General features: G+C 42.2%; 1 protein-coding gene across 12 annotated transcripts in view; it reads right to left on the bottom strand.

Annotated features, from left to right (window-relative positions):
- ELF1 (E74 like ETS transcription factor 1) overlaps positions 1 to 23330 on the bottom strand; it is a 155488-nt gene that overhangs the window by 45724 nt on the left and 86434 nt on the right. For 10 of the 12 annotated variants that reach the window (XM_074988600.1, XM_074988556.1, XM_074988561.1 and 7 more), the window contains 2 exons: positions 20219 to 20520; positions 10679 to 10853 (listed from right to left, as the gene is read on the bottom strand). In XM_074988600.1, coding sequence (XP_074844701.1) covers positions 10679 to 10853; positions 20219 to 20290 — 247 coding nt within the window. In that variant the 5' untranslated portion in view covers positions 20291 to 20520. Of the gene's footprint in view, positions 1 to 10678; positions 10854 to 16909; positions 17049 to 20218; positions 20521 to 21054; positions 21131 to 23330 lie in introns of those variants that run through there. The other 2 variants (XM_074988570.1, XM_074988634.1) reach the window with 2 other exon arrangements.

Here is a 23330-nt window from a genome sequence, read left to right as displayed (position 1 = left end):
CCATGAGACAGGAAGATGTCATTTCACAGATTGAAACTCTCTAGTCTGGCACCGCGGGACTTGACCAGTGCTGAATAAGAGAATTTGCCAGACTATGGGAAGTCAGTATTGTCTAGCAGTGTTACCAACACTTCTACTGCTTACTGGGCTCTTAGATGACATTTAGGGGTAGATTACAGCTAAATAACAGCACAGAACACTGAGAGCCAGAACCGGTGGCTGTGAACAAACTTGATGGGACCACAGGAAACTTGACCACACCATGATAATCGGTCGATTAACTAATTAAAATCATGCCAGATTACAGACCTTGCTGGACAAGAGAGTGCTGGACTACAGAGGTTCAACTTGTATTCTTGCGTTTCTGTGGGCTTCCCATCCCAATGTATATAAATGAGGCATCCATTGTTTTGATTCCACAATGCTTAAATTTATATAGGAAACAAGTAAAGAGCTGCCTTCAGCCACCTGTGGGAGGGAACATATTTTTCCCTGGGTTGGCTAAGAGCTCTGAAATACAGTATCATTAAGTGCCCATATAGCTTCATGCAACGTTAACCCATACATTTCATGACATTTCAGAAAACAATCAGTCCCCACATACACTTTCATAATGCAGTAACAGAGAGGAAGCCGTGCTAGTCTATACACTATCAAAACAAAAAGCAGTCAAGTAGCACTTTAAAGACTAGCAAAATAGTTTATTAGGTGAGTTTTCGTGGGACAGAGTCTGAAGAAGTGGGTCTGTCCCATGAAAGCTCACCTAATAAACTATTTTGCTAGTCTTTAAAGTGCTACTTGACTGCTTTTTGTTTTCATAATACAGTAAACTGTATTCAGTCAGTTGATTCAAATGCTTATCACTTGAGGGTCAACCCACACCTTTATAGGCCAATAAATATTTTAAATGAATTCTTCTGATGGTTACCCACCTCTTCCAAAGTAAAGTTCATTCAAATTCTGAGGAAAGCCACATGCTCCTTCTTTCTGTGCTTGTTAGCCTTCTAGGCTGATCTGAGATCGAATTCATGGTTTTGTGTCTAAGGCAGACCTGTTTACCAACTACCCCGGCTTGCCTGGTTTAAATATGCTTTAGTCATAATTCCAATTTATATCCATAACTCATTAATGCACAAGTATAGTAATCACCAGTAATTACATATCAGAAAACACATTTTATACAAAGATTATTACAAAAACGCATAATGTGTGAAGGTCACAAAATTAATCTGCTGTCCACCCTCACTAAGTTCAGACTTACAGACAGCCAGAAATTCTATCCAATCACAGCTTCCAAAAGAGGTTATAGGTCAGAGATGGGCAACCTAAGCTAGTAAGGGGGCTGCAACGAGTGGCTCCATTTCATCTCATATCTCAGTGGCTCACAAGACTGTCACAAGCAAGATGGTCTCCTGGGATTGGGTAGTTTTGTTACCTACGCTTGGTTAGCTAGAATTTGCAAGGTGTGCCAACTGAAGCATAGAAGCTCTTCAATTTGATGAAGGGGGAGCACGATTTGGAGATTTTGAAATTATATTTCTCACGGGCAGGGTGTGAACCAGTGCAGCACAGAATTAAATGTACAATGTCAAAAGAGATGTTAAAACAAAGTTTGATTACTGGTGAATTGACTACTGCTTGGGGACTTGGTGGGAACTAGTTCTCAAAAGTCATTATACAATTCAGTCACCGATTTAAAAAACAACAGAGCTGAGTAGTTACGTACAAATACATATGCCCCCCGCACACAGAAAACAGACAAACTTCTCCCCAGTTTTGATTTTTCCCTCACTGAAATCAGTAAGAGCTTTGCCACCTGGAAGAGTCTGGGGCTCCATGAGACCCACCAATAGGTGGAAGCACAAAAGGAGCAACTGCCCGGGGCTTGGTGATTCAAAGCCTTTTAAATGTCCACCAGAACCCCTCATAGTGCACTCCAAGCACCACTGAAAGCTGGCTGCCCCAACCCTGCCACTTCTACCCTAGGCCTCACTCCTTCTGGCAGCTTGGAGGGCCAGCCCCTCCCCACCAATATATTTGCATTTATAGTTACTAGTACAGGGGTCAGCAACCCCCAGCATGGATACCAAGAACATCAGGCGAGCTGATTTTCATCGGCACACAAGGCAGGAGCTCAGACCCACCCGTCTCCCCCATGCAGCTGTGAGCTTGCTCAAAGCCATGCTGCCTGTGGATTAACAACAGACCAGCTAATGCTACCAACCACCACCTGAACAGTAAAGGTCTGCATCTTAATTTATGTATTAATGAAGCGGTTGTAAGTAGGGCTATTGATGACTTTAAAAAGGAACTTGGACTGTACACAGAGGTCAAAGGGTCAAATTTCAGCACTCCATCTCGGAAAGGCTGCTGACCCCTGTGTACATTGAAAAACAAAGTCTATCTTGCCCCAGACTGTCAGCCCACCTGAGCTGAGGGCCTGATCAGGCAGGCTCATTTGACACAATTCGCTGCGATCAATGAAAGAATTTGAAAGAGCAGGCCCTCACAACCACAATGTTTCCAATAAGCTTGAGCAGAGCCCTAGTATTCCATCTAATGCAAAAACAAAAATTTTGGCTGCATCACTTGAACAAGAAAAGCAGTCATACTTGGAAAATAAACAGAAGTTTAAAAGGAATAGTACTCCTTTTATAATATAATAAAATATACATATGTGTCACCTTCAGAGAAAAGTAGGAAGCAACATTTAATTTGAGGGTTTAACTAAGCTCATTATATAAACTTTACTGTAACTTTGCCATCTCCAACTGTGAAAACAAGAGATTATAAATCAGTTGCTTACAGATAATTAATGAAAGCAGTTTTGCAAAACAGTACAGCTAAGAGCCATTATATTTTTAGTTCTGTAACGTAATAACTTTCTTCACACTTTTCCACCACTTTTATTTGGATGAGGTAATCAGTTAATATCACACAAAGAATGGGTAAATAGAGAACACAATACATAAATACAAGAGTCACAAATGCTTTTCTTCCCATAAAAGCAAAACATTTATCCTAGAAAGTAGCAGCATTTGTAGCATTATTTGTAAGGCAGAAGCACCAAATGACCCCAGTTCCATTGTACTAAGAGCTGTACAATTACATAACAAAAAAGATGATCCTTGCTCAAATCATTTACAATCCAAGTGGCAATATTATTTTAAAACGCCTCAAAATACTGATGTAATCGCTTGCTGTTTAGTTGTTAAAATAAATCTGAGTTGTAAATTTTTAGCTACTAATATATTGAAAAACACAGTCCACAGTGATAGTCATCCTAAATTTAATTATCAGGAACACAAGTTCCAAAAAAGCAGCTTTTGCTAGGGTTCAGATGGAGACTGTCCTTCAATACAGTAAGTATACTACAACTCAGTGGGGAAGGGACTTGTGTGGAAGAACGTAGTCTACTTTTTAAGGGTCTGATCCTGAGCTGGTGGAAACAGTCAAAACTCCTGTGAGTTCAGTGGAGCCACAATAATTCACATCTGTGATTCCTCTACAGACATTCTGAAAAGGAAAGAGATATAATAGCTTATGCTTGTACATCTTACCCCACATATTCCCTGAGACACTGATGTCTCCTACTAATTAAACATTTTAATCTTATCTGTGTTTTCTAGGTAGTAGAACAATTTAAAATATATGACTGAAGAAAAAAAAACAACTCTGTATTCTAAAGACTTTAAATTACATCACTCTGTAGAAAGAAAAGTCTATCTGTAGTGTTAGAGACTGTAATACTTCCAAAAAAACTACCTCCCCTCATTTCAGTGGAATTACTGCTGATTTCCTTTAGCATAAGTTAGAGGAGGATGGAAATAGACTGCATGAACATAAAAGTGAATTTTAATCACCTGGAACTTAAAATATATGTCAGACTTTTCTTATGACTATTCCTCAGTGGGGACTGGCTACATGTGATATTTAGTACTTTGGGCTCAAGCTTTGTTGTTTTTGTCTTAGGGAGAATTCTAGTCTTTAAAATGGGAACATCACCTTCAACTACCCAATACAAAACATAGCTGAACAGAATTTGCACAAATTTTCAAGTTAAAATAATGTATTTCTGTAGTGACACTAAATAAATTAGATTTGAACCCAGAAGAATGTGTCAATGAGAGTAAAAATGCCATTGAAAATCAGGCTGATTTGTTACTTAAGTTAGACTTGCTTGCACCTCCCAGCCAGGCTTCTGAAGGGAGCCGAAGGTAGTTTTTCCCTCTCTACACCTGCAGTTCTATTGCTAGGCACCAGTTCAGCTGCTCTCATTGCTGACACCTGTCAGAAGCAGGTAAGCTATTGCTAGTGGGGGAAATGCAGCCATGAGGGATAATGTAGGGTGAGGAGGCAGCAGAAACACACAGACACAGGGACTCCAGGACAGGAATTCCCCTGGTGAGTACCTGCTGTAACTAACTAATCCAGCTGCGGCATGCTGAGGTCCCTTCCTGGGGAAGCCGTCTCCCAGCACTGCCCCGGGGGTGAGTGGAGGCAGGGAGGCAGCAGCAGCTGCCCCCAAAGGAGAGGCAGTAGGAGCTAGGGAAACTCCACTCAGCTGATGAGCTCACTAGTCCCAACAGCTGGGCACAAGGAGGAGTTTGCGGCACCCTCCTCCTGCATGGGAGGGGAGAGTATAAAAATGCAGGCAGTGAGCCTCTCCTTGTCTCTCCTTCACCCTGCTCAAGCTACAGGGTCCAGAGAGCACTTCCCACCCCTACCATCCCCACTGCTTAGCCCGAAAAGCTCAGCTGCTTGGGGCACCGCAGTCCCAAACATGAATGGGCCAGGAACATGCTACATCTGACAAGAGTGACTCAAGTTCTGGGCTGCTGCTGTGGCTGAGTCTTGCATAAGCAGCCAGTCAGAGTCATCTTGCTGGGAAAGAAACTCACTAGTGCAGGGTCAAGAAAGAGCAGGATTTCCCGCAGCCTGCCTCACCCCACATGTCATACCCCAGATATCCCTGTTTGATCATATTAGCCCGAGGGCTGGTGTTGCACAAACCATCTGGGTAGGGCTGTAATCAAATTGCAAACACTGTCATCTATTCCAGGAGCAAAACTACTAAATGGCCAACAAATCCAAGATGAAATATTCTGAGGAAACTCAGAGTTGTGTACTATCTGCACTAAAACCACAATTCCAGTAGTGTAATAATTTCCACTACGCCATATAAACAATTTGCAGAGTAGCCGGTGTCTTGTGAACATATGACATTAGCAAAGCTCTACAGTAAACTCCCTGGATTTAAACAGACTAATAATGGGAAGGGGTGCTCGTTAATGCCAAAAATCCATTATATCCCAATGGTTAGACTATTATGATGCACTGAGCTTCCCAGCCCATCACTCACTTCTGTCCTCTGCCCCCTCCTTTCCTTCCCCCTCCTGCCTCATTCTTCCTCTCACACCTCCATCTCCCTCTCCCAATTACCAGGAGAGGAGCTGAATGCCAGCCTGGCTCCTTCCACCTCCTGCAGCTCCCAGCACTGTGGCTCCTCCAGTCCCTGGCTCTGAGCATCCTGTGCGAAGGTAGAGCATGGCCGCCCCAAGCCTGCCAGTGGCAGCAGCCTCTGACACCATGGCTGGTGCTCAGCACCACTGCAGGCAGCAGGGGCCAGGCACCAACATGCTCCTTGTATAGAGGTGGGGAAGACAGCTTCTGTGCCCCACCACAGCCCCTTGCCCTCCAGCTCCTCTGGCCCTAGTGGCCCCAGACGCTGTGGTGGCCCCTCCAGCCCTGGCAGCCCGAGCTGTTCCCACAGCTCCTCCAGCCCCAGCAGCAGCTCTGATGAGTCTCAGGCATTTAAGCATTTATTTTGGAGGCAGGGGACAGGTGTTATTTCCAAAGTCATAACTGTGCAGATACATATCCACACATACTAAATATGGATTCAAACTAACATTCACAGCCACTTTAAATGCTCTTTTTAAATTTAGGAGTCATCCATTTAGGAGGAAAACTGCTAGATAATCAATTACACAGTGGCCGTGTCTATATTTGCATGCCTCTTTTGAAAGAGGCATGCAAATGAGGGAAATGAAAAATACAAATGAGGTGCAGATTTACATATCTGGTGCCTCATTTGCATATTCTTGTTTCAGAAGAAAAAAAGTAGTGTAGATATGGCTTTTTCGAAAGTAAACCCCATCTTTGAAAGAACTCTTCTTCCCATTAAAAAAAAATGAAGAAAGGTTCTTTTGAACATGGGGATTACTTTCGAAAGAGCCATGTCTACACTGCTTTTCTTCTTTCTAAAGAAGCTCTTTTGAAAGAAGAATATGCTAATGAGGTGCCAGAATGTAAATCTGCACCTTATTTGCATTTTTTATTCCTCTCATTTGCATGCCTCTTTCGAGAGAGGAATGCAAGTGTAGACACAGCCAGTGTGAATAACTCATTCAAACAGCAAAGACTTGAAGCAATAATTAAAGCAACTATGGACTGAACCTCTCTAGTCTGGCACACACTCATCTGGCAACATCTGTAACACACAATGATTTTAATTAGCTGGATAACCACTTATCATGATGTGGCCAAATTTCCTGGGGTCCCATAAAGTTTGTTTACAGTGACCAGTCCTGGCTCTCAGTGTTCTGTGCAGTTATTTAGCTGTAATTTACCCCTAAATGTCTTCCAAGAGCCCAGTAAACAGTAAAGTGTTGATAATGGTGCTAGACAACAATGACCTCCCATGGTCCGGCATATTCTCCCATTTGGCACTAGTCAAGTCCTGAGTTTGCTGCACTAGAGAGGTTCAACCTGTAATTTGCAAATAGCCCAACTTCAAAAAAGTCTTAAAGTCTTACATTAAAGTCTTAAAACTAACACATTTGAAAAAGCCACAATCTGTTCTAATATAACTAAGGGCTAATTTCATCAAATAAAACTGCTGAGAACAATTTGTGTCAATTTACTCTGATTAACAACTACAGATTATGTTAAATTTCACTGATAATTATGCACATATAGCAACAAACAGTTTGATGGCAGAAGGCAAAACAAACTCATTTCACTTGTAGCCTAAAATGCTTTAGCTCAGGCCTTCAGTGTGGATGATTTAGCAATGTAAGCATATGACTGTAAGAGTAGGACTATGGAAACAAGGTTCAAACCCATGTTCTGATCAGTAGATTAGGCTTTAATAGTGATGTCATTGGCATTCACCAAGTCCCAATGATACATGCATGGAACCTCACCACTGAAATAGAAATAGGCAGTACTCATATCTTAATCTAAATTCCACCAAGACATCCACCCCCTTTGTGCCTCACAGAAACCCACTGAAGGATAGTTCTGCATGACTCAGTATCTTCCTCCAAGATCTGAACTACCCCTCCTGTTGCAAATTAAACCTCTCCCCTTAAAAGACCTGTATTTGTTTTCTCTCTCTCTCTGGGCTATTGGTGAGACACCGTTCATTCTCCAAACTAGTGGAGGGTAACCTGTGGTGTGTGGACCGCATACAGCCCATGACAGTTCTATCCGTGGGTAGCAAAACATTTTGTTTACTGTTGCTCACACATGCGATTGCCAGATTCCACTGGTTTCTGTCCCCGTTGGTTACTTGTCCAGTATTAGTGAAGTGACACACACATAAAGCAAGGGCACATGAAGTGAGGTGTGTGCTGATTGTAGAGTTAACCGTGAGAGCTGGGTGCGCCATCTGCATCCAAAGTGCTGCTACAGTTTAATCAGCCCATGCCACAAATTCTAGGTACACAAGGGCACTTAACAAAACAAACATTTTACAAAAATAAAAAGCACAAAGAAAATTTCCAATGCTACTTTGAGTGGAACTAGAGCCCTGTATAAAACTTGTGTCCACATCTGATCCACAAACATGGCCCACCGATATCCACATCTGCAGACGCAGATATTTACATAGTGGATATTCACAGATTTGCAAGGGTCAATTCCTGAGACGCAGCATTTGTTCACCATAGACTGTAAACTCAGGAGCTGTCTTGCAACAACAAAAAGACTGTATTCTAGGGCAACCATATTTCCCCGTCCCAAATACAGCACAGGGAGGTATGTGGGGAGGGGCAGCTCCTCCCTGCTCCACCAAGCTGTAGGGAGCTGGGAAGCAGGTGACAGCCGCCAGCCCTCCCCAGGACCCTTGGGAAAGCCACAGCAGCCAGTGCTCCCCGGGAGCCCCGGAGAAGCAGCAGGCGCCAGCCTTCCTCCAGAGCCCCAGGGAAGAGGCAGACCCCAGCACTCCCCCAGAGCTGCGGGGAAACCCCAGCCAACGGCCCTCCCCCCGATCCCCAGGGAAGCAGCAGACCCCAGCACTCCCCGGAGCTGCAGGGAAACCCCAGATGCCGGCCCTTCCCCAGAACCCCAGGGAAGCGGCAGCGGACGGCCCTCCCCAGGAGCCCCAGGGAAATGGCAGGGACACAGCAACCACTCATGCTCCCCCACAGCTTGGGGAAGTGACTCCCGCCAGCACCTGCACTTGCGCAGCTGCTGGCAGTAAAGGTCAGTGGGGGGAGGGCCCAAATACGGGACAATTAGTCCCTTTTAAAAAATTAATAGGGATAGCTTTTTGGCATTCCTAATACGGGATGAATGGTCACCCTACTGCATTCACAACAACTCAGTTCAACAGCTCAAATTCAAGTATGAAGGGGAGTCTTAGCTAGTTCTGCAGCTACTGAATTCAGTTAAAAGCTGAGGCTATGTCTACACTGGAGCACCAAGTCAATTTTAAGGCACTTAACTCTATTTTACAATGTGACTGTCTTCACTGCAAATACCATTAGATCAAATTTAAGAAGCGCTAAGATTTATCATGGTATGATCTAGAAAGGGTATGCCTGGGATGCTCAGCAGTGCCGGGTCAAAGTAAAGGAGTTCAGGGAGAATTATCAGAAAGTGAGAGAAACCAACAGGCATCTGGGTCACCTCCCAAGACATGTCACTCACTACTATGAGCAGCGCAACGCCATTCTTGGGAGGGACCCAACCACACACTCTGAGGCTGGCAGGGACTCTTCAGGAAACCACCCTCAGAACTCCAGTGAGAGCCTACAGGCAGAGCAAGAGGTGGAGGCCAATGAAGAGGAGGAGGCCAACACTTAGCAGGTGCCTGAGGAAGCTCATCCAGACAGCCCAGAGCTCTTCATCAAAATGGAGCCAGTCCCCTCATGACCTGTGATGCTCTGGGGTCCAGAAATGCTGGAGAGGGCTCTTCTGGTGAGTTTATTTTTTAGAATGCTACAAGTGGGTTGCAGCTTGGTTGGGGTATAGGTTTACTTCTGTTAAGCTGATTTTTTTAAACTGCTACAAGCAGGTTGTGAGTCACGCGTGCTGGATCTATGCCCGTAGAGCAGCTTGTCCCCTTAGAACAGCTTATTAACACTTCTGAGGTGGGTACTTTGCACTCTGGGATGATGACATCGGACACCCACAAGCACTTGTGGTGCATTTTTTCCACATAAGTCACTGGCAGAAAAACCCAGAATGCAACAGGGCATCAGGTACTAGAGGATAGGTACCCACAATGCATTGCTGATGCAGTCAAACGTAGGTAAGCCAATGGAGACAGGCAATGTCAACCTTCTGGACATTTGCGGACACTCATCTCTGACTTCCAAAAATCTAGCGGTATAAAGTCAACTTCAATAAATTTGACTTTATTTTATGATGCAGACGTAGCCTGAGTTACCATTAACCACGATTAGCTAAACTGAGTTACAAAACAGCTTTTTAGCAGCAGAAACATACATTAGGGATTGTGTCTGTGTTGTTTTCACTACACTGTATATCATTCATGACACCAATAATAAAACATTCTAGTTTAAGAAAATCTTTTCTACTTGGCTTCATCTCATGTTTTTGATGCATTTTGGGGTAAACCAGAGTTACAGTATGAAGTGGTTGGAGGCAGAGCTTTGCTACTTATTCTTCCAGCAACACTATAACTTTGCCATATACCCCATACTTGATACTGTTGTTTTTCCTGGTAAAATGTGTAGCATTTATCTGTAAAATGCAAATCACAAAGAACTACAACCGTGTATAAGCAATGTCAGGTTAACCTTGCTGCTAGAACCTTAAACTTTTCAATTTCCTGACTCTGGCTAACAGAGCTCACTGTGCAATTTTAAAATTGCATGAAAACAACTTTTTCCAATTCATATGTTTTAAATATAATAAAACCAGTATCACTTTTAGAATGCTTTCACTGGAATAGAAAACCACATTTCTGGGGCTTGTATTAGTACTACTGTTTGTTTAACACAGGACAAATAAACCTAAATCACCTTTAATATCAGAAAGTGAAAGACACTGAATATACTACTAAATTGCAACTCAAAAGTACGTTCTTGTCAGCACTGTGGCAAATAGAACTGATGAAAAAAACATGTCGGCAGAAATTCAAACCCTGAAAATTTTTGGTTCTGGTTAAAAGCTCCAAAATTTTCCACAAAAAGCAAACACATTTTCCTTATGTTGAAACCTCATTTTTTGGTTCTAATACAAGCTATATAGACAACTGTTTACTTCATAGCACAGGACATAATATAGACCTATATGTTTCTTCCTTGCTTGCTATGGACAAAACTTTGGTTGATTTTGCTCTTTGTTGTCAAAACATTTGTCACCATAAGCCTCTGTTGTACTGTCACAATAATACTGTACAGAAATATTTTGGTAAACAAACCTGTAAGGGTGATGTCATCATCTTCTATGATTTGCTCTTCTGCAACATCCAGGGAACTCTCAGTAATCATGTCACTGGATTCATCAACACAGGCTAAGCCAGAGTAATTGTGTAGGAGATCTGCACTAGGAATATGTTCCACAATGACAGCAGGAAAAATTGATGGATCACCAAGCTAGAAAAAAGTTTTGAAAGAAAACTATTCAGACAATGTCAGAGTTACAAATTTGTCTCTCTCTCATATTTCAGTCTTATGGCATCTGTAAAGTAATACTAAAATATGAGGTTGTCAGGAACATGTATCAATCAACCCATAGTCCTTCAACACATAAATTAGCACAGCTGCAGAACAAGGACAAATAGCAGTAAAACAATCATTAGAATTTCTGAAAGGTACTGAGCAAGCACATTTACTACAGAAATAATTGAGAAATAATTAACGGATATCGCCATGGTAAGATTTTTAGAGTCACTTTTTAGAGTAACACTGTACTTCAAAAAGTGAACTAGCCAGAGGACTAAAAAATATACTGTGGAGGATACCTCAGCAGTGAGTGGAGGAGTAGAAGAGAAGATGTTTTTCAATGATTTCCTATGGTTCTATTAAACTGAAGCTGCTCTGTCCCTTCCATCCCATGGCAGGATCCACACTCTGTCACTGCCTTAACCCCCTAGATCTGTAGCATCTAGGAGTTCACAGTGGCTACTGCTAGTGATGTTCAATCCAGTTGAATTGTCTAACTGGTTAAACGCTACATTTAACTTATTAACTAATTAAACAAGTGAGGGGGAGTTGGAAGGACTGGAGCTGCTCCATCCCAGTTGGAGCATCCCTACTCACAGCACCACTGTGGGCAGGGGCACTCCAGCACAACCAGAGAAGCCCCTGTCCACAGCCACCCCGTGGGGGTGTGCTCCAGCTGGGCTGGAGCAGTCCCAGTCTGCAGTGGCACTCTGATCAGGCCAGAGCAGTCCTGGTCTGCAGCTGGAGGGGGTGGGGTACGGGGGGCCCACTCCAGCCCAGCTGGGCTGAAGTGGCCTCCTCAGCCACCCCTCCCACCCAGGGCCACCATGGACTGGCCCGGCTGAAGTGCTCCCACCTGCAGCAGCCCTGCAGGGCTGGAGCAACTGCCTGCCCACAGTGGGTGGGGGGCTGCTCCAGCTCTTGCTGGTTAACTGGTTACACTTTAACATCCCTAACTACTGCTATAGTGAACTACTCACATAAATCTGAAAACGGATTTACTGTTCAAGCTAACTAGCCACATTCAACCAGCCAAACCGCCACCTGTGGCTAGTCTGTTGGACACCGCGGCTTTAGATTTCTAATTTGCGTCAGAAGTAAAAGAAACAAAGCAGCTGGAGAATCGGAAACATGTCACACCAAGGCTACAATAGTGAGCAGATGAAGATTCTTGCAAAACGCAGTCCCTCAACAGGAAGAGGTTTTCAGAAAATGTTACAAGAGAGAAAAGTTCTCTAAAGCTAGTTTTCTAAAAGGTCATCTGGAGGAAGAGACTCACTAGCTGATGGTAGCTCAGTTTGTTACAATTACTCTGTGATTTCTTTCAGCCATCCCCATACTACAAAAGCCAAGAACACTATGAATCTGAAACACTAAAAGAAAGATTATGTGAGCAGTCCTTCTGTAAGCAAAGCAGTGGGGGTGGCCTTAAAGCTAGCACAGATGTAGGAGGAGTACAGTACGCAGATCTGTACCTAGTTCAAGCAATTTTTTTTAACCATTCAAGGAAAAAAATCATATGACTGTCGTCATAATCTGATCACTACACACAGTTCACGTGCCACAAAAATAAAATACTCTCAGCCAATAGTTCAATACTAAAGGCAGAAGTGAAAGTAAATGGGTCCACCCTGGTACATAACTCCAGCAAGAACTAGCTGAGCTCTGGCAAAAGCCAGCAGGAAGCAATTTAAAGAGCTGGCAGAGACTTGGGCTGCACTAAGATAGTGCCCATAAGAAATTTTAAGTTATTTTCACCTCTGCTATAAGGTCAAGCATCTCAGCAAAAACCCAGGAAAGGAGCTGATGGTTGTAGCAGGCAACATTAAAAGTTTTGAGAGATGGTATTTTAAGTATTCACTATTTTTTTAAAAGCATCTTCCAACAACAATTGTAAATGGGTAATAAAGCTCAAATTAAACAAAATGGCTAATATATTTTATTGAGCTTGTACAACAAGTTAAGAATCCATCTTGCACAAAAGCCAATTAAGGAAAGCTCTGGAAGTAAGTTCCTCAAAATACAGGTTGAACCTCTCCAGTTTGGCACCCTCTGGTCCATCAACATCTGTGATCTGGTATGATTATAGTGAGCTGGATGGGTGTGGCCAAGTTTCTTTTGGTCCCATAAAGTTTGTTTACAGCCACCAGTCCTGGCTCTCAGTGTTCTGTGCTGTTATTTAGCTGTAATTTACCCCTAAATGTCTTCTCAGAGCTCAGTAAACAGAAGTGTCGGTAATGCTGCTAGACAATATTGACCTCCTGTGATTTGGCAAATGTCTCATTTGGTACTGATCAGGTTTTGAGGGTGCCGCATTAGACAGGTCCAATCTGTACTGGTATCAAAATAAAGTAGCACTCGCAAGAACAATAAAATGATGAAAAAGCTAGCTAAGGTCCCTTTGGCAGTTCTCATAAAATTACTATATGAACAGGTTACAGCTGAGGAGACGCATGTCTGAACAAGGGTAACTCCAAGAGAGAAAGGACACAAAGTCATAGCATCAGAAAAGGTGACTGCTACTAAGCAGTTCAGCAGAATAATAAACTCCACTAAGACTTATTAATGAACATCAAGAGCGTGCACTGAGTCACGATCAGAATGAGTCTGCTTTATTAATATTATTTTAAAATGGGTCACAAAACTATTATCCCATTTAAGAAACTAGCCAGCTAATTTTCTTAAGGGCATGATGAGACAAAAGGCTATCTTTGCCCATCAGAGTAACCAAATGGTTCTTCAGTTAAGACTGGACAGAAACTAATCAATAACCTACCCTGGAGTTTCCCAAACTTTGGCCCACAGACCACTGTTATTAGTCATAGATCTGGCCAGCCACATGATATTGCCTCTACTTGTTTCACAACAGTTATGAGAAGAGTTGAAAGGAAAAGTAAAAAGGACAAAATATATTAAAAAAGAGGTAAAAACAAACTCTTTATATACATATGAAATTGCTTGTCATGGGTTTTTATGTAACCATGAACTGGAGGGTAACTGGTCTCCAAGAGTCAACACCACATTGCAATATGGTCAAGTACATTAAAATGTTTGAGATTCCCCAATCTAACCAATACCAAGATGAAAACATACTATGAAAAGATGGGAAAATATCTTAAGAGTATTAAGGTTGAAAAGTCTAACACTCAACAAATTTAGAATGCCAGAATTAAGGCTGCCTAACACAAAGGCACCCTGTGGCCACATTTCACATCTTCTCTGACAATAATAAAGCACAAGGTATCAGAGCTTTTCAAAGGAAAGGCCACCCAAACTTTTTAATATGAGGATTTTAATTGCTTCTAAAAACACAAACTATTATTGTCACATATCAAAATACATAAAATACAGATGCATAAACCAAGCAGGCTCTCAAGCAGCATTTTCTTACTTTGTCTAAATATTCTTTCCTGAGCAGAGCTTCTATGTTTTCAACACTGCTGAACAGGCCTTATAAATGTTGGGCCCTTTAACCTGAACAAGGGGGAAGATCAAGATGCTGGAAGTGGGAGGACAAAAGGGTGAAGAGGAAATGAAGTGTCATACAGCCAGCCCCCTCTTCCAGTCCTGCTAAAAACAGGTTGTTTGATAGTTAGGTGTTCTTTTCCTTATGACTCTATTGTTGCATGAACTTGGAAGCTCAAAATGTTGCTTACCTTGTTTGCCCCTAAAGCCAGTCCTTCTGGATAAATATGATTCTGGCTCAAAATGGTGTCTAATGACCTAAATCTGTGCAACTACCTCAGCCTCCTGAGAAGCAGAAACTAAAGAAAGCAAGTGAGCAACACTGCTGTTATTCTTCAAAGGCTGTAGTACTTCAGTCTAATTTTGGTCGTTGGGTGGTGTTTATGGCCTGTGCCATACAGGAGGACATAGTGTGCTTTAAATAATTACTTTCCTTCAGAACAATATATCCAAAGAAACACTTTTTACTAAAAACATGGACGAGCTTTTATGATTTAGAAACAAGTTTTGTATAAATGAAATTGTTGACCAAGAGCTTTGTAGGTTTCCATGTACACTGAGCGGTAGAAGTTACAGTGCTGCGGAACTTGCCTACAATAGGTCACTCATCTGCAAACATCTTCAGTCTTGCACTATCAACAGGACTGAACTGTATTTTGACAGTGTTACTGAACTGTACCGCACTGAATTTTAGCAGTCTGCAGGATGGCTCAGAAACATGGTTTAGCACAATCCTTACTGCAAAACCAAATTGTGTTCTGAATCATGCCCAGGGATCAAAAACGCCCAACATGGTAGTTGTACCTAAATAGTCCCAACATCTTTCTCACCTATAAAAGTTGGTCCACTAAAAGATACTCACTTTTTTCAAGTACTTTGGAATTGGTGTGGCTACAACTACACTGCATAGCCCAACACAAAAATTACTACAGTGCAGACAGATGACATTAAAATAATTCTTCCTTTTGCCCTATGCTTGAATACTGATTTGAGGAGCTTAGTGACACACAATCCAGGATGGCAAAAGTAAATGTAATGAAAGTGGGAAGGGGACTGAGAATCTGGTTGAAAGAAGCCCTGCATGGAGACAGAGTAAAACTTACTGCCCTGTGACACCGGAGGTGAGGGGGGAGGCAGAAAGTAGCTATCCAGGAAGTAAATGAGACTACTGAAAGCAGGTTGGCAGTGGCCAAAAAGGTGGAGAAAAATGAGTCTCCACTAACTTGACTGTGGACTAACTTGGTCTGTGAATCTGTGCCAAGGCATCTCAAAACAACTGACAGGCCACCTGCCGGGTGAGGAGATTGCATCTTCTGAGGACCTCCCTCCCTCCTGAAAGCAGGGTGAAGAACCAAAAGTGGCACTCAGGGCGTAAAGAACCTGTAGTGGATAACACCAGTTCTGTTCCACTACCACAGCCAAATTTAGTGCACCAGTTTTCAATCAGAATGCCTGACTGGAAAGGGACCCTGGCAGCTCCAGTCACCCTTGTTGTTACAATCCTGTCAGCAGCACACAGGCATCCTGGGATTAAGGCAGACTCCCTATCTGCCTGGCTCTGCACAGTTCCCAGAAGCAGCAGACAGGTCCCCACGGCCCGTAGACAGAGGAAATGCCAGGGAGGGCTCCATGCACTGCCCATGCAGCTCCCATTAGCCAGGAATCACAACCAATGGAAGCTGCGGGGCAGCATCTCCAGGCACATGGGCAGCACGCAAAGCTTCCTTGGCCACCCATGCACCTAGGGACTGCAGGAACCTAGCAGCCACTTTCAAGGATCCTTGGTAAGGTCTGCTGGGATCCAGCACCCCAACCCCTTGCTGCCTCATGCACCCCACAGTCAAAATCCCCAGCCAGAGCCCTCAATCTTCACATTACAATCCCTCATCCTGGAGCCCCCTCCTACACCCTAAATCTCTCTTCCTCAGTCCAGAGCCCACACACCCTTTCACACTCTGAACCCCTTAGCCTCAGCCCAGAGCCACTTTCTGCGGCTCAACCCCCTTGTTCTTGGCCTCAACCCACACCCTCATCCCAGAACCCATATCACACCGCATCCCAACTTCTGAGCCCAGGCCACCCAAAGTGCATTGGGGGTGGGAGAGAGTGCGTGATGAGGGAGGGGGAGGGGGAGCGAGCAGGGGTGGGGCTCTGGAGAAGGGACAAGAAAGGGGTGTGCAGTTTTGTGCAACCCATGAGAGAGTGAGGTCACAGAGTAAGACCAGAAGGTACCAAGAGGTCAGACAATATGTCCTCCTGTATGGCACAGGCCATAAACACCACCCAACAACCAAAGTTAGACTGAAGTATTACAGCCTCTGGACACTGGACTATGATGGACAACAGGCAGGAGCGGTGCTAAGCAGCAGATCTGCCAAAACTGGAGCCTTTAGGAAGTGCAGCCTAGTTTCAGACTGATGGTACTTCATGCAAAACAGAATCAACCCTATTTAAGCAGAATCTGTTCTGTGTACCAACAGAATCTCTAATCCTATTAGTAGAGAAATTACAAATTAACCCACCCCATTCTCTGGGCTGCAACAACGATTTTAAGCTCTGGTGCATAGTCACTTTTGCACACTCCACAAAGTGCCACTGAGAAAGAAAAAAAAAATCAGTATTTCCTAAACAGAAAGGGACACAGCTGATAAGGGAAGAAATCATATTTCTGTTCCTGGGGAGAGAGTCACTTCTTCAAATCACACATCTGGTACCAGTTGACACTGGCTGAGTTGGGCGACATTTGCAAATATATGCTTGTAACTTGACTGAAAGTGTTTAAGACAGTAACATAAGAATGGCTGTACTGGATCAGACCAAAGGCCCAGCTAGCCCAGTGTCCTGTCTTCCAGCAAAGGCCAATGCCTGATGCCCCAGAGGAAGTGAAGAACAGGTAATCATGGAAGTGATCCCTCTCTGGACATCCATTTCTAACCTCTGACAAGCAGAGGCCATGGACACCATTCCTACCCCGCCTGGCTAATAGCCATTGATGGATACAACCTCCATGAATTTATCTCGTTCTTTTTTGAACCCTGTTGAAGTCTTGTCTTCACAACTTCCTCTGGCAAGGAGTTCCACAGGTCTACTACGCTCTGTGTGAAGAAACCCAATGCACTGTGTGGAAAAAGAAGAAATGAAATAATAATGAGGCACTGGTTGAACCTCTCTTGTCTAGAGCCCTCAGGACCTGACTGGTGCCAGATGAGAGAATTTGCTGGACCACAGGACCACAATATTTTCTAGCACATTACCAACACTTTCAGTGCTTACTGGGCTCTTAGATGACATTTGGGGTAAATTACAGCTAAATAACAGAGAACGCAGAGAGCCCAAGTGGCAGCTGTAAGCAAACTTTATGGGATCACAGGAAACTTGGCTACACCCATGATAAGTGGTCATCTAGCTAACTAAAATTATGCTGGTTTACAGCTGTTGCTGGACTAAAGAGTTCTGGATTAGAGAGGTGCAAACTGTATGATTTCCCGAAGGTACTGCAAACGGTCAGAAGCTAGACACTGAAACTTTCTCTGAAACAGGCTCTCTCCTTACATTCTAGACCGAAATGGACACTTAACTAAGTGTAAGAGCTTTTAAAACAGGAAAATTCCTTACATTACACGCTAATTTTTAAAAACAGAGCAAAAAAATAATTTTTAAAAAATTAAGTTTGGGTACAAGAAATACTCAAAGTTCAGCTAGAAAAAAAATATCCTATGTTAGACCCAAGTATTTTCTTCAGGTCCACATATTTCTAATCTCCAGTCCTAGCCAAATAAGCAGAAATATTAAATTTTATACATCACAGAACACAAAACCCTGAGCAATTTTGTATCTAATTATCTAACTCCCCTGCAGTACAACACAATACCTGTGATTTATAGTCTAATACACCTTTTTTTAAGTAAGAATGTAATATGAGGCTCATATTCAATTTCAAATTTAACTACTCATATTTTTATTTTCTGCAAAAGAGTGTGCCTTTTTTATAATTACAAGCAATGTTCCCTCAATTCACTTCCATCCATTTGTGGATTTTATCCTTTCATGTGAGGAATAAATCTTATGTGCACCAAGGCATGTATAAACGTGCACGACTAGAAATAAAAAGTCTAGCTGTGGGCGCATTGCTAATCAACTAAGCAGCATTTGAGTCGCTCTGGAGCAGCTGCACAATTGTACAGTTTACAAGGCACGCTGATTATAGGAGTTAATCTCATATATCAGCTGTCACTGGATTCATGCTCATCTCCTGCACTCGAACTAAGATTTCCCCATGTTTGGAAGGAACTTGTAGCAATGTGTTCTCAGTGAGTGGCCCTTGACTTTATAGAATTCACTGTCTTCCATTAATCTACCACAGCCTTAATTAGGTCACATTTAGGACACATTACAAGATTGTTTTCTTTGGCTTTTTCTACAGTAGGATTTATTGGGCTTCCAAAGCAAATGACAGGGAGAAATTTGCTTTGAGACTGAAGAGTTCTTTTAAGGGAGGTTCATATTGCCATCTTGAAATATCTGATTATGTTCTTGATATGTTATACCTATTGCCATTTGTCTAGCTCAAAATCTATCTAAACAGAGAAAAAAACATGCCAGTTCCAAAGTTGGAATGACGCATCCTTTCCTTATCAGCATTTTCTTCTCCTATTGGCTGGGAAAGTGAGAACAACAATAAATAATGCTAATAAATAAGTCTTGTTTTCCACAAAGTTTATAGAATTCCAGTATTTGAATCCTCGGGCTGTCATGAACTCAGGAAAAATACACGAAATGAAGCTACAGCACCAGAACATCCACCCGAGATTGAGCAAGCAGTTCAAACTCACAGTTTCATTGAAAGCATGTGACAGTAACTGACAGCAGATGTTAGCTAATCATAGCTCGTTAGCTAGGTAATGTTAAAAAAAAATCAGATACATGATCACAAAATGAGAAGTTTTGTACTAAAACAGGAAAAAAGGTGTTTTTCACACTGAATTTTTAATGATATTATAACCTGGACAGACAGTAATAGTGTTCAGCAGCATTTTGAAAGTTACTGCTCTGTAACACTGCCTTGCCAAACTTAGTAACAAATACAAAGCTTATTTGTAACAGGCATTTGAAAACTCTTAATAGCAGTTGCCCTCTTCCCTTTATAAACACGATTCTTATAATTTGGATCTAAGGAATCCTTCACTATAGCATGAAGACACCTTTTCCGTCATTCAAACACAGGGCCTGGCTTAGATACCTAACTGAGACAGTAGTTTGAAGGGGATGGAGGTGTATTTTTGTAATGTGACAGACACTAGCTACACAAATTATTAGAGTTTAAATTCCTAGTTACATTTTTGAGTAGCCAATAAAACCCCTTTAGTGATACAGTTCAGAAAATAATCTGAAAATTGAATACAGTATCTAAGATACTTGCTGGTAATGGTTTCTGGCCATCTGCGGGTAACAGCTCCCCACATTTATAATCTTACCTAAGTGTATTGGAAAGGTTAAACAGACTGCTGAATACTAGGGCTTTGGATTTCTGCACCCACCAAAGGGATCTACTGGCACAGGTCTGTTCACATTGAAGAAATGGTCTCTTCAATACCACGGAAGTCACAAGGCTATGACTACGAAGCACTTGAACTATTTTCTGCTTTGTTCACATGCACTACATAAAGCAACAGCAAACTTTCAAAAGAATGCAAAGATTTTCTGTGACGATAATGATTTCAATGCTTAGTTGCAAAAAAAAAAAAAAAGTAAAAATAAAAATGGAGCGGTGACATGTTTTCTTGTAGTGCACATCACTGACAAACTAATATAGCTTATTTTTTATCTCATACCTGTTGCTCATCCTCCATGACGTTGCTGGCAAATTCAAACACAAGCTCATTCTGCTGTACAACTGCTGCCATAATAAAGCATTCCCAGGTCTCAAATCCACAGGAGAAAATTCTCTTGAATATGAAGGAATGGAGCCTTTTATCACGATCCAGTTAGGCAGGAAAACAAGATAATGAAAAGAATCAGGTGTCTGTGACAATAATTCCTGGACAGCCAATCTTCCTGGGTTCTTCCCTGTTCAAAGATCATAAACACAGGGAATCCTTTCCTGCAATGTCCTCACTTAGATAATCTTTCACACCTGAAAAACAAAATATGACACTCTATAAGCAGTTGCTTTAACTGTACGTCACAGCTACAGAAGTTTGTTCTCAGCAATAGAGATCCACATCTACCTTACATAAAATTAAACATTCCTGTTTTTTTAGCGATCTTATTTTTATTTATGTTTAATTTAGTGTGTTTCATAAACCATTCAGTAGTTTTACCAAGTGGGACATTAGTTTCAAAGTGTATCACATTAAAATAAAAAGTAATATACTAAAAATTTAAAAAAAACTTAAATACTATTGTTATTGAGATTTTATTTTTCACTCTCTACACAGCATGCAGCTCTCATACATACTAATAAACACAGGTATCTAAGAGAAAATTCAAGGCAGAATATAAAAACACAGAGAAATCTAATAAGCTATTGGTTACATCATGTACTATTGTTTTCTCCTTCTCATTTCCAGGGCCAATTTTGAAAAATTGTTGTTATGCCAGTGAAATGGATATTTCACTTCATCTTGGTTAACTCCTAACGTACAGACTAGATAAAACAAATACATACTCTTTGTAAACTAATCCTTCTAAAATCCAGAAAGCCCCCCAGTTCTCCCACTAAGCATATCTTCAGTCTCTCTTTTTAAAATGCACTGTAAATGTAGTCTTATCTCCAGCACAGGCTTGCAAGAAACAGGAAGGAAACCGCACTGACCACGTCATGGCAAATTAGAACATGCAAAGAACTGCACACTACAATAGCAAAAAAACAGAAATGCAACTTAGGAATGTAAACGGTGTAAGTGGAGAGATATGTGCTTATAATTCCCACATTCTAATTTATTCAGCATCAATAAAAGGTAAAGGCAGATGAAATGGGCTCAAAGTGATAAGCCGTATCACATTTTTTTTCAAATGGGACATAGAATGTGGTCTTATTTATATGACCCATGTATTCAGTAAACTGCTGGGAAAAAAAAACTGAGACACTTTTCAAAAATATAGACAAGATTTTCAATAAATAGGTGCCTAAAGCTGGACGGCTAAGTCCATATTGAGGTGCTTAAATATGGATTTAGGACCCTAACTATAAGCACCTGCTATGTTTTGAAAATAGCCTGTGGCTCCCCAAATTGCATTAAATTTGACAATTCTCAGTCAGGGTGTATGCACCCCTGGCGGACAAAACAACTCATCTTATTTGCCTACTTCTACATCAGGCTCTAGAACCCTGCCGGTCCCACTGCAATAATAGAGCAAGTGGGATAAAAATTCAATAAACAAGATGGGACAGGGCAGAATGGGTATTGTAAGGTAGGATGGGAGCAGGATTAAAAAAAAAAATCCTCCCTCACCGCAAACAACATGAATACCCAGCCTGCAGCCTCCACTTACCAGTTGCTCAGCTATAAAGGCAGTGCTGCCACCAGTAGCAGTGCAAGAAATATTGGTGCCATTCTCACTTCTGCACTGCAGCTGCCGGTGGCATTACCTCCAGAGCTGGCTAGCTAGAGAGTTTTTAAATGAAGTGAAATGAACCTTGGAGTAAGTAAGACAAAGACTCCTGAAAGGAGGACAAGAAGTCTGGAAAAGTTAAGAACCACCTGTACTAAAACACAGGCTGTATATTAAACATACGGGCTGTGCGTACACTACGGTGATCTTTCGAAAGAAATTCTTCCAGAAGATCTCTTCCAACAAAACTTCTTTTGAAAGAGCGCATCCACATGCAAAAAAGCAGCTCAAAAGATCAATCCACTCTGTCAACAGAGAGCATCCCACACAGCCCCAGCTCTTTTGAAAGAGCAGGCCAGGGATCGAAAAATACAGTGCCAAGACTACTGGTCTTTCAAAAAAAAGGGCCCATGGAGCATCCACACACGCTTTTTTTCGAAAGGAGCTTTCAAAAGGAGGCCCTCTTCCTGATCCAGGAGCGTCAGACGGCTTCCGGAAGGAGAGCTGTGTTCTTTTGCTTTCAAATTGAAAGAGAGCATTTTATGTGTGGGCGCTTCACGTGTTCTTTTGAGAAACGGACTGATTTTCCAAAAGAACTTGCTAAAGTAAACATGGCCACAGCAATTAACTGTGAAATATGTATTTTGATATAGCCATATCCTGTGCCTGTTAAAGTCATAGAATCATAGATCTCTAGAACTGGAAGGGACCCAAAGAGGTCATCAAGTCCAGTCCCCTGTCCTCACAGCAGGGCCAAGCACCGTCTAAACCATCCCCAACAGATGTCTATCTAATCTGCTCTTAAATATCTCCAGTAATGGAGACTCTACCACCTCCCTAGGTAGTTTATTCCAGTGTTTAACCACCCTGACAGTTAGGAACTTTTTCCTAATGACCAACCTAAACCTCCTTGCTGCAGTTTAAGCCCATTGCTCCTTGTCCTACCCTCAGAGGCCAAAGAAAACAATTTTTCTGCCTCCTCCTTCTAACACTCTTTCAGGAACTTGTAAACTGCTATCATGTCCCCTCTAAATCTTCTTTTTTCTAAGCTAAACAAGCCCAGTTCTTTCAGTCTTCCCTCATAGCTCATGTTCTCCAGACCTTTAATCGTTCTTGTTGCTGTTTTCTGGAACTTCTCTAATTCTCCACATCTTTCTTGAAACGTGGTGCCCAGAACTGGACACAGTACTCCAGTTGAGGCCTAATGAGCACAGAGTAGAGCAGAAGAATGACTTCTCTTGTCCTGCTCACCACTCTCCTGTTAATGAATCCCAGGATCATGTTTGCTTTTTTTGCAGCAGCATCACACTGTTGCCTTGGGGCCCAAGCTCCAATTGATTTTAGCATATTTCACTCACTAGGCAGGCCCCACTGCCAGTGTGCCACCTT

The sequence above is a fragment of the Carettochelys insculpta genome, chromosome 1 (genome assembly GCF_033958435.1).
Source record: "Carettochelys insculpta isolate YL-2023 chromosome 1, ASM3395843v1, whole genome shotgun sequence".
In the NCBI taxonomy this organism is placed as follows: Eukaryota; Metazoa; Chordata; order Testudines; family Carettochelyidae; genus Carettochelys; species Carettochelys insculpta.
Note: the sequence above shows the minus strand (reverse complement) of the source record. Positions and strands in the feature narration are given on the sequence as shown.